General features: G+C 41.6%; 1 protein-coding gene across 4 annotated transcripts in view; it reads right to left on the bottom strand.

The window, feature by feature from the left end:
* Positions 1 to 13517, bottom strand: part of cadm2a (cell adhesion molecule 2a) — a 254049-nt gene extending 240532 nt beyond the window's left edge. For 3 of the 4 annotated variants that reach the window (XM_074611343.1, XM_074611345.1, XM_074611344.1), the window contains exon 1: positions 12997 to 13479. In XM_074611343.1, the coding sequence (XP_074467444.1) occupies positions 12997 to 13057 (61 nt within the window). In that variant the 5' untranslated portion in view covers positions 13058 to 13479. Of the gene's footprint in view, positions 1 to 12996 lie in introns of all 4 variants that reach the window. The other variant, XM_074611346.1, reaches the window with a different exon arrangement.
* Positions 13518 to 21174: the final 7657 nt, after the last annotated feature.

The raw sequence follows: 21174 nt of genomic DNA, 5'->3' as shown, positions 1-21174 counted from the left end.
TAAATGTTGCTCTGAGGGTGCTGCTCAGAGGATTAGCAGAGATTAGCATTAGCTGGTCCATTTGAACTGGATACACATACAGCAGCATTAGCATGGTAGGCAAACTAGTCTGGGGTAGTAGCCCGTAGCATGAATTTTCAAAGGGAGATAAGGAAGCATTGAGAAATAAATGTATGGCTGCACAGTTTCAAAAATAAATTGTCAGAACAGACCTTCAGTTAGAGCTGGGCGTTAATTCAATATGTTAATCTATCGTCTTTCAAATCGTATCGTGATGAAATCACATATCAATATTTCATGATAAACAATAACATGTATGTTGTCTAAATTGACAATAACAACAGACAAATTTCTCGGAAAAACTGATCAAACTCTGTTAAATCAAACTATTGTCTTAATCTGATTACTCTGTGTGCATGCATATAAACCTAGTCAATGTATAGCTATAAATATGTATTATTGTTTTTAATATAATTTCACTTGAAACTTGAGTTCATTTTGCATCAACAATCTTAATGAAATGAAAAAAATACTCCTTTTCAACTGTCGAGTATTGAATTCACACAGGAGGCTTTACCGTGTGGTTATTTCATATAGACTATTTATTTATTTACCAGAAAACACGCTATATCGTGATATAAATCATTATCGAGATATGAAATTAACTATAGCGGGATAGAAGATTTTGGCCATATTGCCCAGTCCTACTTTCAGCTCCTTGTAAAAACAAGATAATCTAAAATAAATGAAATTCTCAAATGAAAGTTACTTAATTCATCTGCATAAATGGGTTTAATATTGATACAAAATGCTTGTTTCAGAAGTCTTTTACTTGTGACTCATAATTTGGATTCCACATTTCCTGTAGTTTCTGCAAAGACAGTGTTTTACTCCTTTTATATGGATATGAAATAGCCAGACGATATGAGCCGTTGCAAGAACGCTACCAGGAGCAATAACACATTTCTAAAAAATATATATATACGTTGACAATTTCCCCAGTGAAATAAGCTGCTATTACTGAAATGTCAAACAATCTAAAAATAAATGACTGCTGCCAAACGCTGAAACATACAGTCATGGTTATAACTGAAATCCAATCCATCAAAACTAATCCAGCTGTGCTAAATGCACTCCTCAGGTGGGCTATAGATTAACATTTAAAATTGTAAAAATGCCATAGCAGTGAGGCTCTGACTAGAGGTGTAAAATGCATGAAGCATAGAGATGTAGCATCGGGCTGCAAACTGACATACTAAAAATTGTTTCAAAGCAAACATCACAGATTTAAGATGTCTACGGTTAAACACAAGAATGCACAATTTTGGAGCCAATCACTACCCACCAATGACTGTTACTGGACTCTAACTACATGAGAAGTTTGACTCACTTCAGCCAGTGGAAGCCTTTGACTTGTGGGTAAAGGAGAGTGATGGACTGAGTAATTGAGTGCACTGTGAGACAAACACTAATGAGGAAGATAAAGGAGGAATTGAGCTAGCTGTGTTTCCCATTTCTAATGAGATGAGGAGGGACAGAGAGAGGGAGAGAGTGCAAAGCAGGGCAGGCCATTCTGTTTTCCGAAAGAATGCATCTGCTGTATGTCTAACTCGTCTAGTTGTTGTTTTTGCAAAGCACAATGCCTGCTCTACCCAACCGGAGCAAAGTGAGAGAAAAGCAAATAGCTTTAAGATAGGCGGTGAAATTACCCGTAATTGGAGACCATTTAAAAACATAATAACTTCTTTGTTTCCTCAGCAGGAGGTTCAGAGCTGGGGACGCTTTTTGATTAGAAGTGGAGATGAGTTAGCTATAAAACTACTGAGCCAAACCTTAGCCAGATTCATGGGGTGGGTGTGTGTGCATGTGTTAAATCAGTCTGCCAAAATGCTAAAATTAATAATTCTTGAAGGTGGCAGGATTATTAAAGTCCAGTGACAGTTCAACAGGGAACCGGTTGGAAAATATCACACAAATTAACACATGAAGCAGCGGGAACAAGCAAACAGGCTTGTAAAATCTCTAAAGCATCAATGCTAAACACCAACTTACAAAAAAATGCAAATGGAGCATGAAAATATGTATTAAAATCCAGCTGGAAACATGCCACAGCGTCTTTAACAGAGATGTGTACGCGGTGGCAAATTGTCACCGTTCCACTGAGTAGGATAGTAGGAAGTAAGCTCAGGGGTGTGAGCCACTTAGGATGGGGGGAATAATGTTGTGTAGCATATAATGGATTTGCAATGTGGCAAACAGAGACAGATGGCGGAGGGTGCTGTGTGTTTTTGTGTGCTGTGTGTTTGCTAGCTTGGACGCACACACACACACACACACACACACACACACACACACACACAGAGAAGAAATCCCTAAGGCGCATTATGTATGCTGCCGCTCGCTCACCCAAGCCAAGGGTCTCAGTTCATTTGGTTTTTAACTGTTATAAATTGTCTCACTTGACTCCATCTTCCCTCCCCTCTACAACAGGCCTGGAGCAATCTCTACACAGAAAGCAGCCAGACTCCAAACTTAGAACCAATATAGGATTTTGGAATTCTCCTCAGAAACAGGATCCATACTGGTAGAAAAGAAATATATATATAAGCACAACTGAATGGAAGATATCATGACAGCAGAGCCACGAAGAGAAGAGCGGAGACATTTGGAGGCATGAAATGGCAAGGGCACTATCATCATTAATAAAGTGCTCCTTTATGTGTGCGAATATGATAAATTAAATGCACTTGAATGCCTCAGATCAAGAAGGAATTATGACCACTGCACTGAAGAAACCTCTTCTGAATGCCCACTTCACGTCAGTCAGTTTGCAACTCTGAGGTTATAAGGGTACAAGCTACGACTGTGCTGTGTATGGTATAAACATGTTAATTAGGGGTGGGGGACAAAATCAAAACAGCATAGCATTGTGAAATTTTGCGTGTACAGTATTGTATATACACAGACGTCAAGTATCAATCTTTTATTATTAGGGCTGTCAAAGTTTAGGGTGTTAACGCAAAAATGTTTTAACGCGACTAATTTCATTAACGCATTAACAGAGTTTGAAGCGGACTCAGTTTTAAAGCTAGAAAAAAACTAGACTACAAATGTAGGGAATCAATTGGTACCAACCATACTATCTTGTCGCGGAAGAAGCTAAATAACGCTCCAAACTTTCACTAAATTTTGGTGAGGAAAAACTGTCATGGCCATTTTCAAAGGGGTCCCTTGACCTCTGACCTCAAAATATGTGAATGAAAATGGGTTCTCTGGGTACCCACAAGTCTCCCCTTTACAGACATGCCCACTTTATGAAAATCACATGCAGTTTGGGGCAAGTCATAGTCAAGTCAGCACACTGACACACTGACAGCTGTTGTTGCCTGTTGGGCTTGACTTTGCCATGTTATGATTTCAGCATATTTTTGAATGCTAAATGCAGTACCTGTGAGGGTTTCTGGACAATATTTGTCATTGTTTTGTGTTGTTAATTGATTTCTAATAATAAATATATTCATACATTTGCATAAAGCAAGCATATTTACCCACTCCCATGTTGATAAGAGTATTAAATAATTGACAAATCTCCCTTTAAGGTACATTTTGAACAGATGCAAAATGTGCGATGAATCTGCGATTAATCGCGATAAAATATTGAAATAAAAAAATATGAAAACTGTATCTCAACATGATGAAACTTATGAAAAAAAGATAATAAATTGCGATAAATTGTAAAATTGTAGAATTGTAAAATGTTAAAAATCACAATAAGATTGTATCGTGACTTAAGTATCGTGATAATATCGTATTGTGGGGCCTAATGTTAATGTTAATGTTAATGTCAAAGTCTATGTGTGTGTGTGTGTGTGTGTGCGTGTCTCTTAACAGGGTGTGGAACCTTTCCAAATGGATGAAATTTCACACCTGTAGTTTTAATTACAGGCTTAAGACATAATGTGGGTTCTCTCTGCTTTCACACGGAAACGCACACAGAAACCTGCGCACACACATACACGCAAAACTCCCCCATTTGCTCCCATCTGAAGCCCTATTGTTCTGCACATTACCCGAGATATAAGAACTGAAACAACACAGCGGTAAAAAAAGTGCTTGGATTTAACGGTGTGCGCCAACCACAATGGAAGGACCGGCTCAGTGTGAGTTCAAGACAACATCAGTGGATTCTAACTGCATAATTTCACTACATTAACTGCGTTTAGAAATGGTGCTCATGCAAAAGAGTGTCTAATAGCTTTCAAAAACTGAATTAAGATGTGGGGGGAGCCTCAAGCTGATGATTAGACAAGGGACTAGAAAGTGACTTGTGGCGATAATATGAATACAAAAACATACACACTCGAGTGTGCGCACACACACACTAACACGGGCACACACAGAAAGTCAATCAACACGAACATGTGTCTTTGGGGAATTATATTTCAATTAGCTTTAGCTACTTCTAGGCTTTCCTTTGAGACCGCGATGCTAAAACAAGTGCACAGATCTGCATTTGTGGATGCAGTAAATCCGGCTTTTCAATTAGTATCATGACATAATTCCATATTGCTATTGTTTAAGTACAAGTTAAGCAATTAAGCACTAAATCAATGCCATGCACGATAACGATAAAACGAAGCATACACATGGAACGACTCATGCATAGCTGACGCAGCTGCATTCTGAAGCCAATTTAAAACAAAATGATAGCAACGAGAAATTAACAAGTGTGAGTATCCATTAGAAATGTGTATCAGGAGGGAATGAGCGCTGTCATTAAAAAGGGCTGCAACTCATTTTAGGGATTATTTTATGGAATAGCAGTGGTGATTTGGAAAGATATGAAATAACTAGGGGAACACCTGTGGGATTTACTGGGGATATAGATTAAGTTCCTGTTTGTGAACTGACTAGACTTTCCCTTTAAAGCTGCAGTAAGCAAGATTGCAGCAAATATGATTAAAAAAAAAGTTATTTATATAAAACGGTCACTATATCCTGACAGTAGTGCATGAGACATGTAATCTGAAAAACAAATCATGTGCCTATGTGTCCTCCGATGTCCTCCAATGCTCCTAACGGCATCTGCAAGATTTCACAGGCCGGAGGACACAACCAATCAGAGCCGAGCTGGAGCCTGCAGTCTCTGAGCAGCTGTCAATCACTCGCGAACACCGATCAAACGGTCAAACTAGGCAGTGCTGATCAAATATGAATCAATATTCTGCTACTGTAATGCCTATTTCTCACATAAAATGTTTTCAGAAACATCTTGTACTGTTTAGTTGTAAAATGAGAACGTTTATGACCCGGCAGCCATGTTGAGATCAGTTGAGGAAATACCAAGCGCCGCCCACCAGCCGGCGCAAACTCTCTTTGATCGGAGTTTGCGAATGATTGACAGCTGTCTCCGTTGAATGAACAGCCAATAGGAACGCCCTCTCTCTCTCTGAAATGACCTGTGATTGGCCAAAGTCTCCCGTCACAGGCTAGATTTTTTTTAGAGCCGTGAGGAGGTACAGAAGTCTAGTTATCTCTCAGAGTACTTGAATTACAGTATGCTGAAAGGTTATTATTTTGCCCAATGATGCCAAAAACATTCTGCCTACTGAAGCTTTAATGGACCTTTGGCTATATAGACCTAATGGTGTATTTTGCAGTGTGAAAAGAGTAGAGATTTGTTGGTATGTTTCTATCTTAACCCCAAATCGTAGAGCCTAGAGATAGCGGTTATATCTTTCTTTTCCTTCCCCATTTTGCTTTTTCAAAATATTCCCTGTGAATTTAGCCTTCCTGTGAACCCTGATTTGAATGAAAAATATGTGTGTGGACAGAGAAAGTCATCTGTGAATCTGGGTCATAAAAATGGCTGCAATAAAGTCCAAAAATGCCACAAATTTGAAGCTTCATCTCATGTTTATACCCCAGCAAATGCTGTCCCTGAAAACCAAAAAAAACATATCTATTGTTTTCTCTCACTGCTGTGTCTTTACACTGCTGGGTTTTTTTGTGTGCATAAGTGTGCATACATATTTGCGCCAGTGAGTGTGTGTTTTTGGTATACACACACATATGCCGTTAGAATGTTACTGTACACAATGTGGGCCCCGACTTTGCTTTGGCTGAATACATTTCTGTCGAGAACAGACGCAGAGTCCCCAAACAATATGAGAGTTGTGGCAGAAGAGCTGAGGGACTGGGCAGAGTCACGGCTGTCCATATCTTTATCTCCGTTGAAGAAAATGATTACTGTAACATGTACTACCAAGTCTCCAGACTCTGGCCCTCGGGGAATTGCGTGAAAAGAAGCTGTCAGATGAAAGGGCACACAACATAAAAAGAACATTATCTAGGCTAAGAGTTGTTAAGAGGACCTGTAGAGCCCATTTGGTTCAACTCAAAGTGCAATCAAAGTGCATTTGATTGATTATTTATGCATATACGTATGTGTGTATGAGGGAAAGAAAGAGAGGCAGTAAATAATGTAATTGTTATGGGTTTTCGTTAATTTCTCTTTTTCTTCAGTTTGAACCCCCCTTTGCCTTTTCCTGGTTGGAGTGAAAGATTACAAACGCCCTCTGTTTGGAGAGTTTTAATCCAAAAGGTGATTGTGTTTGTGTCTCTTTATTCCACAGTGTTTGAGATTAGTGACACATGGCTTGTCAAAGACTGGAGACTTCAGATTAGCCACTCGCTAATCCTTTGGAATTCAACACTAAATACAGACATCACATATGCATGCGCGCGTACACAGGCTGATGCACTCACACACACAATAACACAAGTCTTTCCCGATGTGTGTGTGTGTGTGTGTGTGTGTGTGCTTGCGTATGGGTAGATTATATCTGATCGCTGAAGTCTGACTCAGACAACAGAAGCCAAACATCACAGAAGTTTGCTTGTCAATCAAACCTCGAACCTCCAGCGTACTTTTCTAACTGTAAAGGCGTTTTATTTTATCATCACACATCCATAAATGCACATCGGTTCATATTCTGGCTTGTATACATAAATAGCTAACCTTGAAGAAAAAGCCCCATCAGCTGATATGTTAGCTGAGCTTGCATACTTCTTCTACCTACTGGGAGGTCTATTTAGGGTGCAAACTCGCTGTCTGCCGCCGCCGCTGTTGCAGCCAAATCCACCTGTGGGCTTGTATTCTCCCCGTTCTCCATGGGAGGCTTTATTTCATCTCTCCCTTCTCTCGCTTTGGGCTGTCTTTAAAATCCCACTCTGCCTAAGAAACATGAAACGCAGCCTTGATGCCAAAATAAAAAATCTAAATTTACTCTGCATTGATTCTCTACATAAAAAAAAAAAAAAAATGGGAATTTGTGTTTGACATGTTCTTGTATTTGTAGCTATTAGCTCACAGCATCACCGACGCAGGATACTAATAGATAATACCTATCACTTTGGTTAAAAGAATATACTATTACTATCTTAGAAATGTGACATGTTCATGAATGAACATAATTATAGATATGTTTGGCAACCACCCCCAATGGTGCGTCATCGCCATCACACAGCCATTTACTCTATAGACTATTTATTCTATTTTCAGGAGTCTTGCCAGGATCAGCCTTATACTGCGGAATCCAGTAAACTGAGTGACTGCTTTAAAGCTCTGGTGATGTGTGTGTGTGTGTGTGTGTGTGTGTGTGTGTGTGTGTGTGTGTGTGTGTGTGTGTGTGTGTGTGTGTGTGTGTGTGTGTGTGTGTGTGCCAACACAAGGGGAGAGCTGGAGACCTGAAGTGATGTACGAAACCTCAACAGCTGATATACTCTCAGAGCAGTATTCATATATGTGTGTTCATACATAAAGGCAGGTTGAATCTTGCCTCTCACTGAATCTGTAGCTTTGAGGGATATTTAGCAGTGAGCACATACAGGGAGAGTTTGGAAAGTTTTGAAGTAGGGTTGGATGGGGTACTATCCATAGTCAGTGTATTACCTACAGTAGATGACGGCATAGCAGCAAAGCAATGTACTGCTGTGGACGGGGCCGGCAGCAAAATGTTTTTTAGCCACCTAAAAGAATCTATTGGTTCCTTCAAATGGGGTCGTGTTTTGGTACTCACAACCTCGTAAGTGGAAAGTTTCTGAAAGCTCTGAGTTGACGAGTTGTGATGTGTTTGTTGACGTTTTTAGAAATGGCGGAGGCCTTGGAAGTTAATTTTTTGGCGCATAATAAGTTAATATATTGTAAATTTATAATGTTTTTCTTTGTAATTTTATAATATGTCCGAGGAAAATGTTCCCAACGCTCTCATCTTTTCTCTCTGGCATTATGCTTTTGCATTTACTGCATTATGTTACCCACTTGCTAGCCTTTGTGGCTTTGTTGCTTAGCAGCGGTGTTCTTACGACTTAACCACTTGAACGCCAAGCATATCGTGTACATGACTTCCCACACGAGTTTCATTTGAAGGCACTATATAGCAGTTTAAGTGTACACTATATTTAGAATATTTTCACCGGTTTACCTGAAGCTGTTATCTATGCTCTCGCCAAAGCAACCAGACTCCATTGAAAAAACAAAAATGTAATTTTACCTCGCAGGACATGGGAGTTGCTGTTCTTCCGCTGCCTCGATCAGTTAGTTGTTTTTTTTTCAATGGAGTCTGGTGGCTTTGGCAATAGTATAGATGGATAAAACGGCTTCAGTTCTCCGTCAGAAATGGCTGTCTGACGGCAAGGTAAAGCGGTGAAATTATTTTAAATATAGTGTACACTTAAATGGATACAGATTTTTTTTAGGTGGGCCTTTCTTTTAGGTGGCTAAAATATGTTTTGCTGACAGCCTTGTCCACAGCAGTATATTGCATAGCTTCCATGTGGTAACTCTTGTCTGCTTCTCTAAACTGGGAGCGTGCCGACCTTCATCTACTGTAGGAAATACACTGACTACCAATATAAAAACACCCAAACTATCCCTTTAAAGCTAGCGCTCAGATTTGGCAGATGTTTTCTGAGGTTGCCATCATGAAAAAACAGAGTAAGCCTATGATATTAGATGACTGGTGCTTGAGAAATGAGTTCATTTATTACTGTTTTTTTTATCTTCTGAGGGGAATATTTGCTCTGTAAATTCTTTCTCACTTTTCCATATCCAACACTACTGGACTGGTATCGTAAAACAACGTCTGTCTGGCACGCTGCGTCATTTGGTTTGAGCGCATCCTATTTTGCAGACTCATAAAAACCTAGGAGATTTTTCCACGGGCTGATTTGGCTGTGCACATCGGAGAGTACATTTGCATAAATCTTGAAACTTTTCTCTCCTCCATGGTGTCTTGCTGCTATGTTCCGTTTTTTTGCCACTTGTGAATCTCTACCATCTGCGACTACATGTGTATTAAAGCTTAACAACGACTGGCCTCCTGCCTCATTTTATCCCTATGTCTAAACACACTGTACGAGCGTCTGTATTTAACTTGTCATAGCTGTACATTTCCCAAGAAAAATTCTCAAATGTTTACCGATATGAGGAAGAGTTGGAACAGGTGGCAGGTTCACTGGAAGTGTTTCTGAAGAGGCACATTTCTGCTCCGCCACGGAGAGCCCGTAAGCTCAGAATCCTACCCCACTCCCCTCCAGCCTCCTCCTCCTTTCTGTTTTAACTTTTTTTTAACACCTGGACTAACAAAAGACTGGCTTTGATCATGGGAAATCCCTTGGCAGAGCAGCAATGAATCCACAGTGGAGCTAACTCCGTGTGTGTGTCTGTGCGTGTGTGTGTGTGATGCACATTGAGCCAGCGTTGCTCTACTGAGGATTCTCAGCATTGAAGCTTTCATGGCATCGGTATAAGGTACAGAGCACCACCTCACATGTTCCACCCGTCAAAGCGTGTCCATGAAAATGAACACACTCGCAAAAAATGCACAGAAGCGGCGGGGTGAGAGCAAGTGAGCAAGAAAGAGAGAACATCTTGTTTCTCCCGTGTAATCAGTGGCTCTGCAAACACACACACACCCACACACACACACACACACACAAGGCCGCTTGTTATCAGAAGCTTTCCCACGCTGCTGTGCTACAAAGCTTCCACACCAGGACGGGAGGATGAAGCGAGGGAGGAATGGACGGAAGTACAGAGGGATGGAGGGTCAGCCTTCGGCAGCTTAGACTCACTGCGGGGATAAACACATCCCGCAGCGGGGGTTTGTATTTAGGCTAGCGAGATCAGAGTTCAAAACAGACACAGACTACCAGGAAACAGGCAGAGCAGCGGTGATAAACAGGCATCCCAAACAGCAACCAGAGGACATATCGCACACTTTTTAGCTGCACATTTCCCTCCTCCACACCTCTCCTCCCACATCAACTCCTCTATTCTAAAACGTCTCCCATCTTTTCTCCGTTGCTCTCTTTGCCTCCCGTCTCCCCCCAACCCCCGCCTGCCGCTCAGCCCCGAGCTCTTACGTAACGGGCCCACATTTGCATAACAGGCTGTTTTCTCTGGCTCCGGCACGGGCACATGAGACACACTGGATAATATGTTAACAACTCGGGCTGTTGGTAAACAACAACCTCCATCACAACACTTCACGTTCACACTATATACCGCACAGGTCTAGCCGGTGACGGAGATGCAGTGTGTCTGGAATCTCTTGATGCCAGCTGGCGACGGGCCAGAGGGGCTGAAACAGCTGTCATTTACAGAGCGTGCGGATACGGCTTCGGCTAGATAGACTTCGTTCAGGAGGAGGCTGACCTGCCTGCTGTGTGGAACCTATACAATAATAGGTCTTGCACTGCGAGATGACTGTTCAAATCAAGCAGCCTAGCATTATCCTCTTCAGGGTTAGGGGGAGAGAAAGAGACTGATGCGAGTGTGTGTGTGTGTGTGTGTGTGTGTGTGTGTGTGTATGAGCCACGCATGAAACGAGCCCGACGTGTGCTCTGCTGTTGCAGGCACAGTTGTGTCTTTGCTTAGGCCTCTTCAGACATAAGCTATACAAACATGGCACACATTTGCAGGAATATTATGCAAACACACACACTCTCATAACGAGTGTGCAACCCTTAGGAGAATAAAGAGGAAAAGAAAAGGCCTCGTAATGTCAATACAAGCTGCAGTGTGAGCTGCCAGATATACCCTACGATACCTCATTACATATCAATTCATTAAGTCAAGAATGGCCTTAATCATGTCTGGTTATTAAGGAAGGACCGCTCTTGCTCTCATGCACACACACACACACACACACACACTCATGCACTTCAAAGAGACGACAACAAGCGATCAAGGGAATCAAGCGCAAATGATCTCCCCATTTGGGATTTTCGCGGTTAAAGTCAAGACTTTCATGTTAATAAATCTGTTATCAAATGCCTTAAATACATCATGATGTGATTCAAGTGGGATAAAGTGGACTTTATGTCACAAAACTGAAGCTCAGCGGGGCATATGCGGCCCTGCTGGTAAGACTGACAGTGGTTTTCGGAGTAGATCCATCACCCTCCTGCCACTGTTGTTGTACACACAGCCAGGGAACTCAAGAAGTGTTCCCTCTTGAACTTGAATGCCATTCAGCACTGTTTTCTACACTGCATTTTACTGAGAAATTACCACATAAAATACCACTGGGTTGTACTAATTTTTTATCAGATTTGTAAAAAGTGGAAGAAGAATTCACAGCTTCTGCACTGCATCCTGAAAATAGAATAGCCGGATATGAACACAAAGTTTTATAATGATATTAAAATTCCAACTTGAGGCATAATAAAATCATAATCATCAATGATTGTAGTCCCAGAATTCACTTTCCTTATACTGTGTTGGCGCCAAATCCTCTACTCTATTGTCACATACACATTTAACTCTAGACACTAATATAAGCATGATATAAACCTGAAAAGCTGTTTCAGCAAAAGCTTTTTTTTCCACTGTATATCATTTCACTGTTATTTATCTAGTACAGTTCCACTTGAATGCATATGCCGATAAAGCACACACTGAACCATCTTGAAATGCACCGTGACCTTGACCCCCAATGTCACCTTACTCTCATTGTTTACAGTCGAGCCGCGTAAACACCGCTGCCGGCTGTTTATTGTGCAACTACAACAAAACAGTCTCAAGATCAGAATAATATTCACATTTTGTTGAGAAAAATGGATTTCCATCTTACAAAAAGGTAAACACAACAGAAATCGCTGGTACAGTTTCTGAGAGGAAGACTGACCTCAATATGATCAGGCTATCATACCGGAAAATAAACTCTAATGGAGAATCCTAGCATGTACACCTTTTTCTTTATTGAAAATAGCCTTCTTTAAAACTCCATGCAGGGCACACACAACAACACTGGAGATGACTATAGCAACAGACACACTATACACCTGCACATAAGAAAAACACAAGCATAAACAAAACAACTATTCTGGAATAAAAAATGCTCTGCATGTCTGTGAAGCCTCTATATAAAGCTAACCCTAATCAGCAGCATCAAAAACGTTTGCCAGTGTCTCTCCGTGACTCATCCAAGTGCTGCAAGTCAAAAAAACAACCGATGGGGATGGGGTTGGCTGCTTCATGTTGAGGTGTGTCTTTCCTAGCGGGCTTTTTTTCATTGTCACTCACTCACTCACGCACAGCACAGCACAGGACAGGACATAACACATCCACATCCGCATACGCAGGAGGAGACGCACCTGTCTGGCTGCACTGCACGCTTTATGACAATAAAGAGGTTCCCCTCATTCCTCCACATTAACATCCAAGTGATCCTGAATGGTACAGGACAAGCTCTCTCTCTCTCTCTCTCTCCTGTGTCTCACATCACGCACGTTTGCATACGCACGTATATGCACATGCACGCGCGTGAGAGAGAGAGAGAGAGAGAGAGAGAGAGAGAGAGAGAGAGACGCATCTTTGTGCCAGGACCCACGTGTGACCGCGCTCTATCCTGCTCTGTTTGCTGGCCCTGTAGCATTGCGCGCACGTACACAAAACACACACGCGCACCACTCTCGCCCCAGACTCACCTTTCAGAAGAATCCCATAAATAGTGTAGAGGGTGAAAATCAAATGACTCTTGAGATTCATCCTGTCTTCTTCTTCTGTGTCTCTCTTCTTGCTCTTCCTGCAGCTAGAACTTCTCCTCGTCTCTCTCTCTCTCTCTCTCTCCTCCACTGGACCAAAGAACCGGACCGGACCGGAACCTGCTTTAGTCAGCTATCCAGGTGGAACTCCTCGGGAGGAGTGCGTCTTTTGTGCGTCTCTGTGGGGAAAAAGATGGGGTTGACACTTCACGACCCCGAAAGCCTGTGTTTTGTTTGGAAAAACGGTCCTCAAAAACAGAGTATTTTCAGGGAAACACCAGCGGTAGTAATTGTCTGGAAAGCAGCGGTTAACGTCGGCCACTGAGAGCAGGTAGGTAGTCGTCCTCCGGTTAACAGAGTAGATGCTGCTGCTGCTGCTGCTGCTGGAGCCTACTACTACTGTCTGCCCCGCTCTCGGTCTGCTGTGGCGCACAATCCACAGCGCAGGGGAGCACGAGTGGATTGTTTGAGTCCCGCCCACACGGCTTTGACGGACGTGAGAAGTGAACCAATCACGGAGACCCGAGGCTAAGCGAAGAGAGGGGGAACAGGGAAGGGGGGATAAGCGTGTGAGACACACTGCAAAAAAGATCTGTTTCAACATGTTTTTAGACTTACTAGGAAGAGTGTCAGAGGACATTGGGATGAGTTTACCTCACTTTTCAATGGAAAAAAAAGGTCGAATCTTGCCCAATATCATGACAAAAAAATCTTGGAAATTCCCAGAATGAACTGTTTTGGGGAAAGAATGTTCATTGTGTGCAATATAAATGTCCAACTTGTGCAATATTACTTATTTTTCTGTTTGTTAGCTTACTTTACCTTTTTTTATTTTACTGATCTTATCTTATTTACTCATTTTACTAAATGTATCTTACTTAATTGTTATTCTATTAGGCACTGGTGCTAGAAATAGTACTTTTTTATTTTATACAATTTTAATTTATACACTTGAACTTGTTGTAATTTTGTTGTATTTTTAAGCAATCTGGAATCGGGATTAATAAAGTTCTATCTTATCTTATCTATCTTATTATTAATGCAGCAGTGGGTAGAATTGGAGCAAATATGATTTAAAAAAATATATATATTTTTTATAAAACGGTCACTATATCCTGACAGTAGAGCTGAAAAAAAAATCATGTTCCTCTGTGTCCTCCGGTACTCCTAATGGCATCTGCAAGATTTCACAGACTGGAGGAAAACAACCAATCAGAGCCGTGCTGGAGTCTTGCCGTCTCTGAGTAGCTGTCAATCACTAGCAAACTCTGATCAAACAGTCAAACTAGGCAGCTAATATGAATCAATATTCTGTGACTGTAATGCCTATTTCTCATCTCAAATGTTTTCAGAAACATCTTGTAGGGCCATCCGTCACGGGCTAGATTTTTTTAAAGCCTGAAAACAGAGCCATGAGGAGGTGCAGAAGTCTAGGTATCTCTCATAAAACTTGAATTACAATATGCTGAAAGGTTATTATGGAATTTTTGCTCTATGATGCCAAACATATTTATTTCGTTTTTGCACTCTTACTTTGTACTGCAACTATTGCACAACAATTTCCCTCAGGATAGCTAAATAAAGTTCGATATTAGCTTATGTTTCCCCCTCAGTGGCAGAACATGTTTCATTCTACTCTTATTTTATTTGTTTTCACCATAAAAATAAAGCAATGAAAAACATAAAGAGGCATATTGATGCATAGACACAAACACTTGTGTGCACCTACATATACAATAAAATAAAACCTGTGGAGAGGTGGGAAGCTGAAAAGGATTGTGCAAAAACCTAGTAATTACATTATAAATAAGAGAGTTTGGATATTAAAGCTCTTTGCAGCAGCAGGACATGCAGCAAAGATGTTGAAGCCTGATGTCGCTTATCTGAGTCAGTCACTGCAAAACTTGTAAAATGCATTTAGTGCGTGAAAATACAGCGTGAAATCCATCGCTTACGGGATCTCAAATGGACTTTAGCATCGTCAGTCACACCAGGATGCAACCTGAGAGACAAGCGGGTAATTTTTTGCAGTGTGCAAGTAGAATGGGCTCAGAATTCAAAACAGAGAAAGAGCAATGCAAACGTGCTCCTGGGTGTGAGCTGTCCTTCCACATGAACTGGGTAACTCTCATATGTTTCATTGCTCGCTGCTCTGTTGATAGTGATGATCCAGGTTAGATGGCTGTGAAGTATTAAGGTTGACAACTGCCTGAGCTTTGAAGATTGTCTTGTGATGGACAATCAGAGGGGTGGTGAGGTGAGGCAGGATGTGATGGGACAAGACGGTGTATAGGTGTAGGGGGACAGTGGGTGGAAGCAGTCTGCAGCCCTTTAGAAAAAGCTGAAATAAGGAGAAAGAGCAGGTTCCACAGTACTGTACAAGGGGGTTAATGAGACAGCAGTGTAGACAGAAAGGTGCACAGTCCACGGGTGAGGTGTGTGATGTTTGCCTCGGTTATTTGGATGTTTGTATTCTGTCTGGGGCAGCTCTGTGTGTTCAGAAACTGAGAACAGGGTGCGAGGAACAGCATTTGGATGTTTTACATAGACGCCCATGTCAACAATAGTGTCTGTAGCAACGAATATAGAAATTAATTGGAATTGTCACAAAGTCACATCATATTTATATGGAAGTAATTTGCTCCTGTTAAAGATGCTGAATTCAAAATTCAGAGCATTTCTATTGCCTCCACACGTCTCTCACCATGGAGACGGGGGGCTCCGTATGAGCTCCGTATGAGCTCCGTATGAGCTCTGTATGAGCTCCATATGAGCTCCGTATGAGCTCTGTATGATTGTCGCATGAGCTCCATATGAGCTCCGTATGAGCTCTGTATAAGTGTGGTATGAGCTCCTTATGAGTGTCATATGAGTGCTGTATGAGGGTCGTATGAGCTCCGTATGAGTGTTGTGTGAGCTTCATATGAGTTCCGTATGAGTGTCTCATGAGCTCCGTATGAGCTCTGTATGAGCTCATTATGAGTGTCGTCTGACCTCCGTATCAGCGCCATATCAGCGCCGTATGAGCTCCGTATGAGCTCCGTATGAGCTCCTTATGAGTGACGTCTGACCTCCGTATCAGCGCCGTATGAGCTCCGTATGAGCTCCGTATGAGCTCCATATGAGTGTTGTATGAGCTCTGTATGACCTCAGTGTCGTATGAGCTCCGTATGAGCTCCGTATGAGCTCCATATGAGTGTCGTATGAGCTCCGTATGAGCTCCGTATGAGCGCAGTGCAGGGAGCTGCAGAGCAGCGGCTTTGATCTAGCCAGTGGGGCATGCTCACATGCACTGAAAGGCACGTGAGGCCGGCCCGGCTATGTCAACTAAGCAAGGAGAAACTCTGATTACAACACACACAGCATTTTCTGCTCAGGTAGACATTACGCCTATATATCTTTACATAGCAAATAGTTGTTTGATGCTATATTAACGCTCTGGATACCGTACAGAGAACCTTTAGGTAATTTGAGGAACTCTGGTTGTGAAATCAGAGAGAAGGGGCTACAAACTGCTTTGTGATGCTACAAGAACATAAGAAGATTATAATGAGCATATATGAGACTATAATGAAATAGCATACAGTAGAAGTGCTTTGAACTACGTAATTACTGTGCATATATGAACGCCAGGCATCAGAAGACTAATCTCAGGAGGTACATAGAAGCTTTATCAGAAGCTTTATGTTTTAATAAGGTGCTGTTTGTAAAAAATGGTTGTCAAAGTATTTCTGATGTGATTGAAAAGCTAGTTATTAATCTATCAACATGTAACTAAATGTATTAGGCAATCACATACTGTATCACAGTATGTCTAATCCTTCATGTCATATGTCTGGGGCAAAGGCACGGGGTCTCTCTATTAGATTGCATCTTTAGCTTGATTATAAATAAGATGGCTTCTAAAAACAGCCTATGCATTATTTATAAAATTAACTTTGCTTATTTGAGGTTGCCTACCTACGCTAATAGCGACCCGATGTCAATTCAATCACACACAAAAGCTGCTTAGCAGGGAGTGTCCCCCCACCAACCCAACACAGAAAACATATACTGCAGTTCAAAAAGTTTGACAGTTTCAGAAGCGGTTTATTTTATTCAGCATTAGTCATAACCTGCCTTGACTCTCAGCTTTACTTCCTCTGCAGGCTGGTACTTTCTGGAAATTCAGATCCTGTTTTGCCCTCTCATACGTATATACACACTGTCCCGTACACATACACAGTTGTTAAGTTGCCCCCTTGTTTTCCGTAAAGATCTTAGCGGACGACGTTCTATAAATAAACTTAACTCGACTCGGCCTGCTGAACTCATTTTGGGTCAATCCACTTTGAGAGGGGGTGCTGCACACCTTGTAATGGCTCATTTCACACTCCCAAAATTGGTGTGTGCCATCACTAGAGGCATAGCAAGGAACCGCTGGGTCCTCTCTAAAAAAGCTCTCGGATCCAGTGGAGAGGCCGCTCAGTGAACTGATAGAAACAGCACATTCAAGTTTCCGCCTCACCTGGGATTGTCCAGATGGCAGATAGACCAGTCTCTCTCTTTCTCTCTCTCTCTGTCACACACACATGTACTGTACACACACACACAGAGAGCCACTAATGCACACCCTCCTCTCAGAGTTTCAAGTAACCACCACCTGCTCCTGGCTGAGACCATTGTTCACTGGTCCACCTAATGTAGGCTGACACACGTTGCCAAGCTGAGGGCCGAGCACTTTGGCTTGGATGGAACAAGGCGGGGCACGACATAAATCACCTCAGCTTTTATATTGAGATTTGCTTTCATCCATGTCTGTGTGTGTGTGTGTGTGTTCAATTGAATGACCTACTTCGTCAATTCTGTACAAAGCCATTCACAATAACAAATAAATAAATAATAATTAAATAAAAGATATATATATTTTTTAAATCAAAGAAGGGACCATGCAGACTTGTCATGTGCTTTTAAAAAAATAAGCATTTGCATCAGCAAAAAAGACAATAATGTTATTTATCTGTATTTTTTCTATGAAGGAGTATATGTCCAGTGTATCTGTTTCTAAAACATGCTCAAATTCAGTTTCAATATGGAGATGCAACTGACTGGTAAGAAAAAGCAGATTTGGATATAACACATTATGTCTCCTTCACACTTTTCTTGGACTCACGACATCTGTTAATAACATACAGTTTAGAAGTTTGTGGTGTGACATCTGGAAGCGTGTGGGCGTCGTTTGCCAGGATTTTGGGGGGGTTTGGAGAGCTCTCTTTTCTGCCGCGCTCTCCTGCCATCCATCTTTCACTTTCCCGGTGCCTGCTTTTTGACTATCTACTCCAAGCAAAAGGCATCACCTGCTAGATGAGTTGACGGTGATCTGGAACAGCTTATAAGCATGAAATGACTAACTGATTTCAAATCACAGCTATTTAAGGACTGCCGGAGCTCATCACATTATGTGTGGCAACATTGCTTTTAGCTAAGTTTATCACGCGTGTGTGTGTGTGCAGTTCGGCAAAGAAGGCCTGTCAACACACACATACCGTGTGAGTCAGTAGGCACGCCAAAACTGGAAAAAATAGATACATTCAATCCAGACAGAGAAGGAAAAAGCACATTGATAAGTTGGTGGCAGAGGAAGGAAATGGTACGTAGCTAATACAACGCACCAGTAACTGAACAGGCTTCACAGCCCGGTAGCTACAGTCCAGAATGGATGTATAACTTCAGTGTGACACAGGCGGCTTCTCTTGCAGACACCTGGGTGTTTCTGTCCCACTGTGTCTGCTGTATAAATGACCTTTCCTTCAGATTTTGGCAACCATGAAGTGCCACGGAGACCAGAGCCATTGCAAGGCTGCCACACCACAAGGGGAGACTGTCCGCCAAATACAGCCAGATCCAAAGCTCAGCAGCAGTGTTGAGATTAGAGTGGCACACCAATTGTTTCAGTTCCACTCACTCGGAAAGTGTTCCTAGACCAAACTCTGAATACAAAGACGGCAGGGACTGCCCTCTTGTTAATGAGAATGGCAGCATTCCACATCCATTCAGCAGTGTAAAAGACGCACCTCCTGGATAACATTCATTCATACACTCAGACTCTTAAAACATGTGTGTGCCTGTGCTTATAGAGTATATGATTTCATGTGTCACCGTTTGATGATACCCGGCATTGAGAGAGAGAAAATAAAGCATGTGTTGGTTGCGTTGCTTGGTAACTAAGGTCAAGTTCATATCCGGGCATATTCAGGAACAGAACATTTTAGTGTTAGGGGCTCCAAGGTTGTGTGCTATTTGGCAGCAGGCTTTAAAAGACCATACTGGTGCTTTTGTATTTTCTAGCCCATTAGAATTGTAAACACTTTACCTTTTGTTGTACTCTGTATTAACTCAGTTTGTGCTCCTTTCTGACTGTTGAGAAAAAATAAAATCTGTGGTTGTTGGTGGAAGGCAGTCTTGTGTGGTGGCTGTGAGGCATGTTTTTAAGTAAACAACTACAACAGCAGATGACAGGCCATTAAGCCCATACATCTTATTCACTCACACAATCATAAGTAAGGAATAATGTACAGCAAGCCGCTTATTATTGTGAAATAAACCCAGACAGGGCGATGCAAGCGGAAGGAGAGTCCGACATCAGAACTGCGTCCATTACAACGGTCTGTTATACACAGCGGCGTACTGCTATAAGGAAATAACCGTAGCATGATTGTGATTGACCAATCAGAATCATGTCTTCAACAAAGTTGTGTAATAATCTCATATAATACTTTCCAGTGAAACCAGGAGATAATGACAGTGTATGTTTTTGAGAATAGAAGTGAGTCAGAAATCATCATTGGCTGACAGCCTAAACCATCATTGTATTGGATACAGTGTTCCGATGAAAGTCGCTCACTAGGTGCGTGCGTACACTACTATTCTCTCTTTCTCATCCATTATTATCATCTCTCATTGTTTCTCGTGCTCACTACTATTCTCCCTCACATTCACTCATCATTTTCTCTTATATTTTCAATCTCTATCTCTTTCTCTCACACACACACCTTTTCGCTCTAATAAAATAAATCATTATTTCTCATACCCAACCACTGCTCTGCCTCACATACAACTCTGTAGATACTCCTACTGTTAAAAAAAAAAAAAAAAAAAAAAAAAAAAGGTTTTGTCTGCATTACAAGGGAAACCCACCTGAAACTAATGGAAATATTAAATAATATATTATATTCTTCGTTGCTCATTTTCTTTAAAAAAAATCAGAATATTGATCATGTTACTTGCAGATCCAATGAAGTATAACCTCTGTGAAAGCCAGAAAGACGTCTGTGTGTGTGTCTATGTGTGTTTGTGTGTGCGGGTATCAATTTAATTCATAAATTTGAACTTTAAAAGGTCAGAATCCTCTTCCTGTATGTTTTGTTGCCTGTGAAATGTCACATTATGTCTTGCTGGTGGTTCAACACAGCTTGTGTGCCACAGTAATTTCAGAGACAACACCTGTACCAGCACCGGCCTTTTTTATTTCTTTTTTTTTCACACCAAAATTTGCATATTCAAACTGGATGGCAAGGAGGTGTGAAAGAGATAGTTTGAATTGTTCTGGCCAACTTGTTAAATGTGATGAAACACATAACCTACCTGATTCAGCTAGCACAGGAAGATTGAGTTTCATGTGTTTACACAGAATGAGCAATGAAGGGCAAAGTCTGACGTACCCATTAGAAAACAGTGCAGTCTCGTCTGGCCTGTATTCTTGTTTTTGTTTCTTCCTCTGTCTGTCTTTTTATGTGCTATTTGTCTGCCCGGCTGTATGTCTCTGTCTCTGCGCTTGGACACAATACATCATCTGATTCAGTCCAATCCAGCACCGGTCTGGAGGGAAGAAGCCAGAGCTGAATACACCAACTGTTTCCTGGCAGTCGAGGGTAAATTATTAGCCAGTCCATTTAAGTTACATTTCCGTGTTTGATTGCCATATTCAGCTAAGCAGTGCCAGCGATGCCAAATCAGTGGGAGTAAAGCTAAGATGAAGTGCTAAAAAGAGGCTCCTGATGCTTCAATTTTCCAACCGCTCTCTGTGATGATGGCAGGAAAAACTGATTAAGGTGGCAGAAATAGGAAATTCTGAATGTAATT

Source organism: Sebastes fasciatus, chromosome 16 (assembly GCF_043250625.1).
Source record: "Sebastes fasciatus isolate fSebFas1 chromosome 16, fSebFas1.pri, whole genome shotgun sequence".
NCBI classification, from domain to species: Eukaryota; Metazoa; Chordata; class Actinopteri; order Perciformes; family Sebastidae; genus Sebastes; species Sebastes fasciatus.
The sequence above is the reverse complement of the archived record's forward strand: the minus strand, read 5'-3'. Positions and strand labels throughout refer to the sequence as shown.